At 36.2% G+C, this 13,458-nt stretch overlaps 1 protein-coding gene across 2 annotated transcripts in view; it reads left to right on the forward strand.

Moving 5' to 3' along the window:
- The window catches only part of EAF1 (ELL associated factor 1), a 16,443-nt gene extending 8,628 nt beyond the window's left edge, over positions 1–7,815 (forward strand). For both annotated transcript variants that reach the window (XM_058180209.1, XM_058180210.1), the window contains exons 3-6: positions 707–843; positions 1,835–2,001; positions 2,405–2,623; positions 5,279–7,815. In XM_058180209.1, coding sequence (XP_058036192.1) covers positions 707–843; positions 1,835–2,001; positions 2,405–2,623; positions 5,279–5,325 — 570 coding nt within the window. In that variant the 3' untranslated portion in view covers positions 5,326–7,815. The remainder of the gene's footprint in view (positions 1–706; positions 844–1,834; positions 2,002–2,404; positions 2,624–5,278) is intronic.
- The last annotated feature ends 5,643 nt before the right edge of the window (positions 7,816–13,458 follow it).

Genomic DNA, 13,458 nt, shown 5'->3' on the forward strand with positions numbered 1-13,458 from the left:
CCCTGTAGCAGACAGTATACAGACAATTGTTGGTATTTTTGGAAAATTAGCAAATGAATAAATCATTTTTGTAAATAGCAAGTTCTATACTGTATATAAAAGGGACGCGGTGGCTCAGGGGCTAGGACATTGAGCTTGGCGATCGAAAGGTCAGCAGCTCAATGGTTCAAATCCCTAGTGCTGCCGTGCAACGGGGTGAGCTCCCATTACTTGCCCCAGCTTCTGCCAACCTAGCAGTTTCGAAAGCACGTAAAAATGCAAGTAGAAAAAATAGGGACCACCTTTGGTGGGAAGGTAACAGCGTTCCGTGCGCCTTTGGCATTGAGTCATGCCAGCCACATGACCACAGAGACGTCTTTGGACAGCGCTGGCTCTTCGGCTTTGAAACGGAGATGAGCACCGCCCCCTAGAGTTGGCAATGACTAGCACATATGTGCGAGGGGAACCTTTACCTTTATACTGTATATATATAATAATTTTGCCAAAAATTTATATGCAAGAAATAAATTTGATTTATTTCTTGCATATAAAAATATAATAATGACCATCATAGAACAAAATATTAAGAAAATACTGATTAAAGCATAATCTTCTGAGTTGGATTTTAGACTTTGATTATGTTATTACCAGTTTATCTGATTTTCTTGACCTGCACATAAATACTTGTTTATATTTAAATATATTATTTACTTTTCTTGAACATCAGGGTTCTACACCTCCAATGACTGTATTCAAAGGAAACAAAAGGCCTTACCAAAAAGATTGTGTACTTATTATCAACCATGATACTGGTGAATATGTGCTTGAAAAGCTAAGCAGCAGCATTCAAGTCAAAAAGACAAGGTAACCCAGGCACAAACATGGGAAGCCAATATTGATCAGCACAAAGTATAATTCCTTCTGTTCTTCTATCTCCTGCTTGTAAACTGTTCTTCTATCTCCTGCTTGTATCTTGACTATATAAAATAATAAACATTAAATATCAAAATAATGAGAAGCAAACTAATCTAGTACATAATCTATAACCTCCACTCTTAGATGAAATGGCTATTTCAAGTATATCCAATACGCTTTCTCTCCATATTAAAACTTTAATCATCACTGATCTTATCAGTCATTAGTCAAAATTACCAAAGGATGACCTAGGTGATGTTTTCAATTTTTAAAAATTAATTCTTGGGAAAGTGTAGCTGGTACTTAATTTTCCTTTTCCAGTTGAAAGAACAGGAATTTAACAGTTCCATAAATAGTACATTAGTATTATTTATTTATACAATTCTGATTTAAGATTTAGTAAGATTAGATAAAATGAGAGAGTAGAAATTAGGTTTTATTTGTTTGTTTATATTTCATATTTCTAAGATGCCCATCTCTCTCAAAGACTGTATCAATACTAATTCCTTAATTCTCTCAGTGACCAAGAAGGATTAGAATTGGAAAAACTCCGTATATAGCTACAAAGGAAAAGCAATGGGAGAGAACAAACATTTGCAGAGCAGACCCAATTACTCTTACAGAAATGTCTACACACTTAAATTCACAGCTAGTAATATTTTAATTATAACTGGCAGAATAGCCAACAAAATTAATAATTTTGGAAAATGCAGGAGTTGGGCAGAGGCAGCCTTCTTAGATACATTAGAAATAAAGTTTCTTTGTTTGAAAGGAAGGATCCAAAATTATATTGAAATTATTTCCAATATGAGAGCAGTAGTAAAGGTTTCTTTTTCTTAAAATAATTAAATAATGTGGTTCAAAATACATTAAGGTTATGATAAGTTATGAAAGCAATTACATATTATACATGTTATCTATTTTAAACATTTCCTTTCAGAGCTGAAGGCAGCAGTAAAATCCAAGCACGGATAGAACAGCAATCTGCTCGAGCTGCACAATCTTCCACCCAGTTTAGAGCTCCAACAAAGCCTGCAGCTGGACCTAAAACTTCACCACTGAAAGACAATCCTTCACCAGAGCCTCAATTGGATGATATTAAAAGAGGTAGAACACTTATAGCCTACCTATTGCCTGAGATGGGAAGAAAATCTATTACTCACCACCACCACCCTGAAATTTTCTTTGATATATTTTTCCAATGGCAGTACAGTTTATAACCTTTACCAGCCAGCCACCTCACAATTATATTAGTTGAAACCAAATCTAATTTGATTAAGACTGTTACATCTCTTACAACCATGGACTATCTGTGGTGGGCTAAATAATTGAGAGCCAAGGGGGCATTATAGTTAGAATCTCAATTCTAGGGCAAAATCAGCCATACAGAGAATTAGAATTGCAGGGACAAGTGCTATCTATCTGACCTGGAATCACTTAAGAAAACTTAGGCTATATTTTTAATGAATAAATAAACATTAAAAAAATGACCATCCTATTTTTACTCTAGAGCTAAGAGCTGAGGTTGAAATTATTGAGCAGATGAGTAGCAGTAGTGGTAGCAGTTCATCTGAATCCGAGAGTTCCTCTGGGAGCGGTGATGAAACTTCCAGCAATGATGGGGGTGAAACTGCACATCCTCCTCCTTCTCAGCAGTGTAACAACAAGAATGTAGTTGCCAATGGTACTGGCAGGGCACAAGGCAACAATCAACTCATGAATACTCTCAGTAAGTTTATTTTTACTAAGTATCATATAACATAATTCATACAACATAAATGCAACCTGGAAATTATGAGAAGTATAGACCAAGATTTCATGAGAGCATTATGCTCAGAAAGCTGCTCTAAGTACAAGTTCATTCCTGGGCAATAACATTGAAATAACAAGATTTTTCATTTATGGGAATTGGGGAATAATGTACGAGAATCTGTGGTTGTCTTCCTATAGGAGTTGTATGTGTAATGATGTCTACTTGCTCGTCTTTCATGTCCCAATCATCCCAATCAGGAGGGATCCATGTGGTTCCCTTTGGGCAATTAGCCTCTTTCAAGTGACTTACTGTGGGAACAGTCAGCAAGCAGCACAAGCATTCAAAAGCCCCATAAAATGGTGATGCTGCCTATAATTTGCTTGCATTAATTTCTGTCAGGCTGCTAGATGTTAATGCTGCCCACACACAACGTATGCAATTCAGTTATTCATAAATTATATGTGGAGAAGATGAGCATCCAGTGGCACATTCAAGAAGTTGTCTATAGAGATCCTGAAACAACTGCAGGCAGTGGATAAGCCATATAGTATAAGACGGGCAGCTCCCATCATCAGCTAGGAAAGTAATTTGAAAGGAGATAAAAGTTACAAAGAAGCTACTTAGATCTCACAATCAAGTTGCAACTAAGTGAGAGGGAAGAATAAGTATAGGCATCTTGCTTAGATAATATAATCTTTTCAAAAATAACAATGGAGACTAAAGAACGGTTGCAGGAATTCGGTATGTCTAGTTTAATGAAAAGAAGGACTAGGGGAGACATGATAGCAGTGTTCCAATATCTCAGGGGTTGCCACAAAGAAGAGGGAGTCAAACTATTCTCCAAAGCACCTGAGGGTAGAACAAGAAGCAATGGGTGGAAACTAATCAAGGAGAGAAGCAACTTAGAACTAAGGAGAAATTTCCTGACAGAACAATTAATCAGTGGAATCACTTGCCTGCAGAAGTTGTGAATGCTCCAACACTGGAATTTTTTAAGAAAATGTTGGATAGCCATTTGTTTGAAATGGTGTAGGGTGTTGAACCAGAAGACCTCCAAGGTCCCTTCCAACTCTTCTTCTTCTTCTTCTTCTTCTTCTTCTTCTTCTTCTTCTTCTTCTTCTTCTTCTTCTTCTTCTTCTTCTTCTTCTTCTTCTTCTTCTTCTTCTTCTTCTTCTTCTTCTTCTTCTTCTTCTTCTTCTTCTTCTTCTTCTTCTTCTTTTCTTCTTATTTTATACAGCCACAAAATATTTCATACATACAAAAATATTTGTAGGCTTAATTTCTATAATTATTTGTGGATAGGAGACTGCAGATAACAAATGACATTTGTGCACATTACTCACAAACACACTTATTTTCTGTTGAGTCCTTGGTTGGTTGTTTTGCTTGCTGATGTGTCATTATTTGGCTAAGAAATAGCAATAGCATTTAAACTTGTATAACACTCAGTTGTGCTTTACAGCACTCTCTAGATGGTTTACAATATAGACATATTATTTGCATATTGCCCCCAACAATCTGGTTCCTCATTTCACCAGGTTTAGAAGGATGGAAGGCTGAGTCAATCTTGAGCCCTATCAGGCTCAAACTCCAGGCTGTGGGCAGAGTTTGCCTACAATCTTCATTTTAACCACTGCACCATCGAGGCTTTTTGTCATAAGATCATGGGTTCCTTGACTAGGACATTGCTTTATGCTTGATTGATTGTCTGATATTAATCCCTGCTTTTCTGGGTATAGGCTGCTGGAGAGGATATGTTCTGGTCTTTTTATTTCCTCCTTAGGTTTTTTACTATCTCTCTTGAATGATTTGTGAATGTGATTATCTGTCTATATCTTTAATAGCTGATTTGTCAGAATGCTAAGCTTCCAGGAATTTCCTAGAGATACTGGATTTAGCTTGGTCTAGGATGCTCACAGTTTTCATTTCAAGCTATGATTGAGTCTGTCCACATGTTATGAGATTAATGAGTGTTTTCTGACTACCAATTGGTGTTCATGCATCTATTGGTCTTCTTGTCTATCCATCATAGTGGCTGTTATATCTGCAAGCAAACAATCAAACTCAGAGCGCACCAAGGACTCCATAGTTCAACCCTAAGCTAAATGTATTCTCTTCTGTTGGAAACACCTATTTTCCAAGACATACTTCATTTATACACTTCAGTTAATATTTATGTCATGATCTTTCTATAGATAGTACTGACTTGCATTATTCAGCATGGTCTCATAACTTAGAGCAGTTGTTATTGGTCTGACTGATTCAGATCTAGTCTAAAGAAATTGATATTAGCAGTGCATACAGTTTCTTCAGTTCATATTTGTCCATTAGTAGATCAAATCTGTGACCGAACAAATAAAAAACCCTAAATTCTATTAAAGAAAGCTATGAGTTTGTGATTTTCACAGGAATCATTGCAACATTTGGGCTTCTCATGAATCATACCAAAGAACATTAGGAACAGAGAAATAATAGAATACCAAAATCTAAATCCACTTGGAGTAAACTCTTTAATGGTCTTATAAATTGCTGCCTATTTTTGCTCTTGGTGTCTCTGATAGCTAACATTTCATAATTCATCAATGTAGAATTTAATTGGAAATTAAAATAATTCTCTTTTTTTAACAACAGGAAATGACTTGCAGTTGAGTGAATCTGGGAGTGACAGCGACAATTAAATTACATTTGCTGCTTTGGTTTCCCGGCAAATAAAAATGCAGATTTAATGAAGAGTAATACAAAAGTGGTAACTGACTGACTGGAACCCATCTATATAAATAGAATTGTTAACATTATGTGACCTGAAGGGAACAACAAATGTTCTTGGATAGAACTCTCCTCTGTTTATTCTATGTATAAATTAAACCTGTTGTAGTATAAACGTCTAACTTTTTTCAGTAGGTGTAAATAGTTTTAATCTAAAACTGAAATCTATTTTCAAACATGTCATACACCATGTATTCTAATAAGATTCTTGCTTGAGTCCCTTGAAAATTTAAAGCAAAAGTTATTGGTAAGGTAGATGTCAACCATTTTAAAAAGAAATATATACCATATTTTTCGGACCATAAGACACACTCCCCCCCCCAAAAAAAAGTGGGTGGAAATTTCTGTTTTATAGAGCAAATATTGTGGTGGGGAGAGGAGTTGGTGGAATGCTGATCATCTGTTCTAGATGGAGGGGATTGCCACCGCTGCCTATCGCCACTGCTGCAGCCTGTTCGCCGTTAATTGGCCCACGGTGGCAACGAACAGGACACAGTGAAAGGGCAGATTTTTCTTGTTTTCTTCTTCTAAAGCTAATGTGTATCTTATAGTCCTGAGCGTCTCATAGTTCGAAAAATACTGTAATTTGATATTCAATGAGATATCAGAATAAGAATGATACCACCTAGATTTCATAAGTTTAAGGCAGGTGCACAAAATTACAAAAGTGGATATTTATGGTGAATAAAAATTCCCTTGTGACCAGGAAAGTTTAATCATTAAAAAAAACAAAAACTATCTCACTCTGCTCCTGTTTTTTTCAGGCTGCCCTGAAAATATTTTAGGCTGTAAAACACTTGGCAAAGGCATATATGAGCAGGCTGATTAACAGAATTTCTCAAAAACAAATTGTGAAATTAGCTGTAAGGATTTACTAGGGCTTTTTTATTTTTGCAGGAAATTTATATGGCCATTTGTGCGCAAATAAAAAAAACATACAAATGCCATCTTATTACTTATGCAAGTATTTCAAATTGTGCATATATATCTGCTAAGTATTGAAGAAATCAGTATTGTTTAGTGCTCCACGCCCACAAGCACAATTAAATTAACATTACAGTATGCATATGATTAACATTTCTGTGAATAGAAATAATTGTTAGATTTTCTTGTTTAATATTTAATGCATATAGCATGGAATGATAAGGTCTGAAACTTCAGATGAGATAACAGAAATACTGTTTCATATTGATTGTGGAACCATTGTTAGCCATGCCATACAAGATTTTTGTTTCAAACACTGATCAGGCTCATCTGTCAAACTCCTCAGTTGAGTCAATTTAAATGAATTTTTTTAATTTGCATTTATATCTCGCCCTTCTCCGAAGACTCAGGACGGCTTACACTATGTTAAGCAATAGTCTTCATCCATTTGTATATTATATACAATGTCAACTTATTGTCCCCAACAATCTGGGTCCTCATTTTACCTACCTTATAAAGGATGGAAGGCTGAGTCAACCTTGGGCCTGGTGGGACTTGAACCTGCAGTAATTGCAAGCAGCTGTGTTAATAACAGACTGTCTTAGCAGTCTGATCCACCAGAGGCCCTGATGTAGGCCCTTTTTGGTAGACTGCTTGTCTAGAGCTAACAAATAAATGGAGGGAGGTAAACTGTGGTACATTCCGGGAAGTAAGGTAATCTTTTTTGAGGGGGAGGGAGAACAATACCCTTTAAACTTACCATCAGGTATATGAGTCTTTCATCACTGCCCAAATTCAGAATGAGGGTGATGTTTGTTCATTTTTGTTTTGTTTGACACATTGTATGCCATTAAGGCTGTAAAAATGAAGTTTCAATGAAATCTCAGAACAGGATTCATTTTTTTCTGTAGCATTGCAAGATGAAGTTCTATTTACATAATTTTGACTAAAGCAAGAGAAATTGTTCTGGTTAATAAATATATAAATATTAATATGGCTGCAAGGCTGCAGCCTTATATGTGGTTCTTCCAAAGTCAGCTTAATTAGGGCCTTTTTAAAAATGAATTTTATCATGGAATTTCAATTATTTTATAGAGGCATGCAAATAGTAATCTGAAGGAAAAGAATACTGCAACAGGTGGGACAGGGCTTCCAAACTGTTCACAGTCTATAATATTTGCACAGGAGATGCTGTTTTCATTCCTAAAGGAAATTCTTCTGATTCATATGGCCAAAAAAGCAGGACTATTGAGACAACTGAAGTGTTCAACTATTCAAGTATTTATTAAAAGAATAAAAATAGGAATGAAATGAAATCTAAGAAGTATAATACATTATTTTTGATGCAATTTCGCTTCAATTGTACTTGTACTATCAATATTTGTTTATATTTCTGTAATTTAGATTATATTATTTGTAACATTTTGTAGTTTTTCTTTAAAAATGTATTTAAATAAAAAAATAAGCTTCAGCACAAACACTGTAACAGAGGTTTCTCTCCTATTTGAACACATCTGACCTGTTAGAAATTAGTATCCTTTATACTGTTTCACACAATACAATTATACAGTACTGGCTTGAGTACGTTATACCAGGGGTGAAATGCTCCCGGTTCGGACTGGATTGCGTGATCCGGTAGCGATGGCGATGGGTGGTTTGGAGAACCGGTAGCAAAAATCCCTGCCCCCCACCCCACCCCATGGCCAGCTGAGCTGTGCAATCATTAGAGGGCTGGGTTGTTTTTTTTACTTTTAAAAGCAATTTTTCTTCGGCCGAAAAAATGCTTTTAAAAGTAAAAAACAAAGCCTCTGATGATCGCGTGGCTCAGCTGGGATCGTCAGAACCCTTTAAAAGCCAAGCTCTTTGGCCAAAGAGGTTGTAGAAAAAATGCTTTTAAAATACTCCTCTGGTGATCCCGGCTGAGTTGTCTGATCATCAGAGGCTCTTTTTTCTTTTAAAGGCAAAAAAAAATGCTTTTAAAAGAAAAGAAAAGCCTCTGAAAATCAGGCAACTCAGCTGGGATCGCCAGAGGAGCCTTTTAAAAACTTTTTTTCTTCGGCCAAAGAGGTGGTAGAAAAAATGCTTTTAAAAGTAAAAAAAAGCCTCTGATGATCGCGTGGCTCAGCTGGGATCGTCAGAACCCTTTAAAAGCCAAGCTCTTTGGCCAAAGAGGTTGTAGAAAAAATGCTTTTAAAATACTCCTCTGGTGATCCCGGCTGAGTTGTCTGATCATCAGAGGCTCTTTTTTCTTTTAAAGGCAAAAAAAAATGCTTTTAAAAGAAAAGAAAAGCCTCTGAAAATCAGGCAACTCAGCTGGGATCGCCAGAGGAGCCTTTTAAAAACTTTTTTTCTTCGGCCAAAGAGGTGGTAGAAAAAATGCTTTTAAAAGTAAAAAAAAAAAAGTTGGCCTTGCCCACCCAGTCACATTACCCACCCCCCCACCAAGCCACACCCACAGAACCGGTAGTAACAAATTTTACATTTCACCCCTGCTTTATGCATAGTGAAGAATTGCTATTCAGTATGCATAAAACGGGTGAAATGTAAAATGCATGAATGCATAATCTTGGATATACCTATAGTCCTGACTTAGAAACAGAAGAATTGTTATAGGTTTGTAGTGTGCATATCATAGATTTTAACAATATAATTGTATTGGCCTTTGATTGAGTTGGCATGATTAACTCATTAACAAATACCAGCATTTTCCATAAATACCAGAAAGCAAATATAATCAGTATACTAGATCTTTGCACTACACTAACAGGCTTTTCCTAATAACAGATGGTACTTTCTGTTGAACATTCCTCCACACTTTTTCTACAGTGCTAAGTTTGCATGTTGGCGCCACCTTGAAATTTAGTAGGCCCACAGCTTTTCTAGACAGTGTCTCAAAATGTGATACAAGATGGGAATTATTTAAAATGTGGCAATACTTAATTGTGCTTGTTTTAATTATTTTCATTAAATCAGTTTCGCTTTTATCCTGACTCCAAGTACTTTTGGTCTTTTACTGATATGGCATTTAAAGGCCTGTGTGTTCCTCAGGGCAAAAGAATTTCTGCACTCCAGCATAAGAATGGAGAGAGAGATTGGAAGATTAGGAGCATCCACAGCATCCATCCAGTTGGCTGCATGAACCTAGCCCACAGTAGTTGATGTACTGTGGAACAAACTAGGTTTTGGTATAGAAATCCAGAGTAGACTAGAAAAGCATTCCTGATTTATCAAAGGTATTTCAAAACCTGGCTCTTGTTCTATATTTTGCCCACCATTAGTATTAAAATCTTATGTCCAAAAAATTTATTCTCTGCCAACATTTAAGAGCTGTGGTGGTGCAGTATGTAGTGTTGCAAACTAACTGCTGGCCGTTTAATCCTGCCTAACTCTAGGTTGACTCAGCCTTCTAGAATTGAATTGAATTGAATTTTATTGGCCAAATGTGATTGGACACACAAGGAATTTGTCTTGGTGCATATGCTCTTAGTGTACATAAAAGAAAAGATACCTTCATCAAGTTACAACATTTACAACACAAATGATGGTCATAGGGTACAAATTTAACTCTTAATTATACAACACTTAATGATAATCATAGGGTACAAATAAGCAATCAGGAACAATCAATATCAATATATAATTTTCCAAGGTCAGTAAAATGAGGATCCAAATTGTTGGGAGGCAATATGCTGACTCTGTAAATCACTTAAAGAGGGCTATAGAATGCTGAAGCAGATATATAAGTCTTATTGCTATTGCTATAATCAGTGTGTGCAAAATCCTTTGGGATATGGTGTGACTACATAAATTCATAGAGGTAACTGTCAACTATCAATCTATAACCCTGAACTCATCTGACAGGGAACATGTGCAAGTCATCTGAAATAATGGCATAATTAACCGGTTCACAAAACTTACTGATGGGCAAAAATGTTTTGGTGGGAAAAAAGGAACAAGAGCCAAAAATATAACACATTGAGTTGTAATGCTTATACAAACCATTTTGTATACCTGTGGTCTTCCGGGTGCGCTTCAAGGTTTTGGTTACCACCTTCAAAGCGCTCCATGGCTTAGGGCCCGGGTACTTACGGGACCGCCTGCTGTTTCCACATGCCTCCCACCGACCCGTACGCTCTCACAGAGAGGGTCTTCTCAGGGTGCCGTCCGCCAAGCAGTGTCGGCTGGCGGCCCCCAGGGGAAGGTCCTTCTCTGTGGGAGCACCTACCCTCTGGAACGAACTTCCCCCCCGGTTTACGCCAATTGCCTGACCTTCGGACCTTTCGCCGGGAACTGAAAACTTATTTATTTATACAAGCGGGACTGGCCTGATTTTTAAATTCTAAATTTTTAATTTTTAATTTTTAATGGTAATTTTACTGGGTATTTTATATGGTCGATTGGACGGTTTTAATTTCGGTCTTTTATTGAATAAGTTTTTTAATTGTTATTTTAATATGTATATTAACTGTTGTTGTTTTTTTTATTCAAAACATTTTACAAAAAATCCCCTTTCCCCCAACCCCTCCCTCCACTAAACCCTTCCCCCCTCCCCCCTGACTTCCCGGATGAAGCACAAGGTATAGTTAAAAATAAAACAAACATATGCTAAGAAAATTTTCCCCCAAAACTATTATACCAATTTTCCCTTTCTACCTCTGACTTCCTCCTAACACAACCAAAATCCTTCAAGAAGAAAAAAATATATATAAAAAATAAGAAAATTAAGAATTAAGAATAACAAAATATATAAATCAATAAAACAAATTAATCCTAAAGTATTTAAAACCAACTAAAACATAAAAATCCAATCCAATTCAAAGAATATCTCCCTTATAGCTTCTATAACCATATAATTTTCCCCCCCAGGTCTTCCTTACATAAACTCTTTCAAAAATATTCTATTCAAGATACAATACAACACATTATAAAATTTCAATACCAAGAGTTACAGTAGCTATTCAAATTTAATCCATCCTCGTCAAAATCCAGTATAAATCCAAATACCTAGTCTTTTATACTTTTATATAGTATATACTATACTATATGTTTTATAAAACATATAATCAACCCATTTCTTCCAGGTCTTCGTCATTGTCTTTCAGGGACAATAATATTTTTGTCTATTAATAATTCAAAGAATAGTACTTTTGTCTCTTGCCATTTTTTTTGATGCATTAATCTCTGTCTTTCCTTCATTTCTCCTTTTGAAAAGTCAGTCACAATATTGCCTAGTAAATCCTTACGTTCAAAAATCCACAAAATACTACCATATATTCCATCAGTCCAAAGAGGGAATTCTTGATAAACATTAAGCCTATAAGTTTTTTCAGTTCGGGAGACAGCCTCCTGTAGCACTAATTCTGACATTTCATCCAAACTATTTAAAGGAAACTTCTTTACATCAACTTGTTTATTCACGATCATATCTTCATCCATTGCATTTAAGTCCTGTTTCAGTTCGTATTTTTGAGTAATTAAATACATTCTTTCTGTGTAATCCTGTATAAAGTCACGAATCCATTCTTCTGAAAGAACCTTCATAACAAAGTTCTTGCTGAAAATCCCCTTATGAAATACTTAAACAACGTAATATGATCCAACAAACCAGAATCCAACACAATAAGATGATGTCTCCATTCAGTTTCGTTTTCGCAGCAAGCTATTTGCAGTTAGTCTAAAACGCCATTTTAAGAGAAGGAAAAAAAAGAATAATTTTTCTCTCTTTAAAAAGAGGAGGAAGTCAGAAAATCAACAATACTTGCAAACCGGCTTCCGGTGGTTTCGTTTTCCCCGAGGAGGACGCCTGGAATGGCGTCCCGAACTGAGATTCTGTAAAAGCTGGTGAAACAGCGGGAGAACGGCTGTTAGCCAGCTTCAAAGCTTTTCTCTGGGTGAAAGAGATTAGCCAGAGCGGCTGGAGAGCAGAAGATTGCCCCAGGGGCTCTGCTTTCTTATGCAGAGTCTCGGAGGGCTGCCTGCATAACCCAGCCTCACTCCAGACTCGGCTCGATCCTGTTAATTAAGCAGGACAAGAGGAAAACGCCCACCTCTGCTCAATTGATTCTGTGTTGAATAACTTAAAGCAGACGGGACAAATACAAGTGATCGATTACTGGGGAAGCAAGAAGAGAGCTGACTTCTACTCCTTTTTAAAAGGGGAAAACTTTTTCTCACTTGAACTTAGTGAAGGAAGAAATGGCGTCTGAGAGGAAGTGGATTGGAGGCTGCTTGTGAGAGAAAGTGAAGTTCGTCTTTGTGGATTTTAGCTGAATAGAAGCTTTCCAGAGGAGGCAAGGTGAAAGTTTTTATTTTACAACTTTAATTGGAGACTTTTTGAGACTTTGAGATTTTATAATTCTAATTAGAGACTTTACTTAAATTAAAATGGCTTCTAAGCCACCAAAAGTTCCCATGATGAGAAGGGGGTCTGAAACTAATTTAGAAGATATATTAAAGGAACAGAATAGAGTTTCTGAAGAGCGATTTAAAGAAATTATGAATAATATTCATGGTGTGAAGGATCAACTTAGGGAAGAAATTAAAGAGACTAATAAAAAAATTAGAGAAGATTTATTGATGGTTTTTCAAGGTTTGGCAAAAAATTTGGAAGTAATGGAGGATAAAGTGGAAGTAATTAGTCAAGCAAATCAGTATTTGGATAATAAAGTTGGAGAGCTTCAAAATAAAGTGGATAAAAATGAGGATCATGTGGTGGTATTGCAATATAGAGCGTTGGAGAAGGCTTTGAGAATTAGAGGTCTTCAAGACCGAAGGAAGAAGATCTTTAATAAGTTATATCAGAAGCCTTAGCTGAAATGTTAGGCATGGACCCTCGAGAAGTTGATTTTCAAATTGATAAGGCATATAGGGTTAATTCTTGGGTAGCGAGGCAGAAAAAGCTCCCAAGAGATATTGTAATTTACTTTTTAACTTCTACAATAAGAAATCAGATTTTGCAAGCTACATACCAAAAGAAATTGCAAATAGCAGAACAGGAGGTGTTGGTTTTGAAAGAGATCCCTGCTAAAATGTTAAAGGATAGAAGGATTTTAGGTTTTTACACAAGAGCTTAGAAGCATCAGATTCAATATAGATGGGAGGTTCCAATTGGTTTAACAGTA

Source organism: Ahaetulla prasina, chromosome 4 (assembly GCF_028640845.1).
Source record: "Ahaetulla prasina isolate Xishuangbanna chromosome 4, ASM2864084v1, whole genome shotgun sequence".
Classification (NCBI taxonomy): domain Eukaryota; kingdom Metazoa; phylum Chordata; class Lepidosauria; order Squamata; family Colubridae; genus Ahaetulla; species Ahaetulla prasina.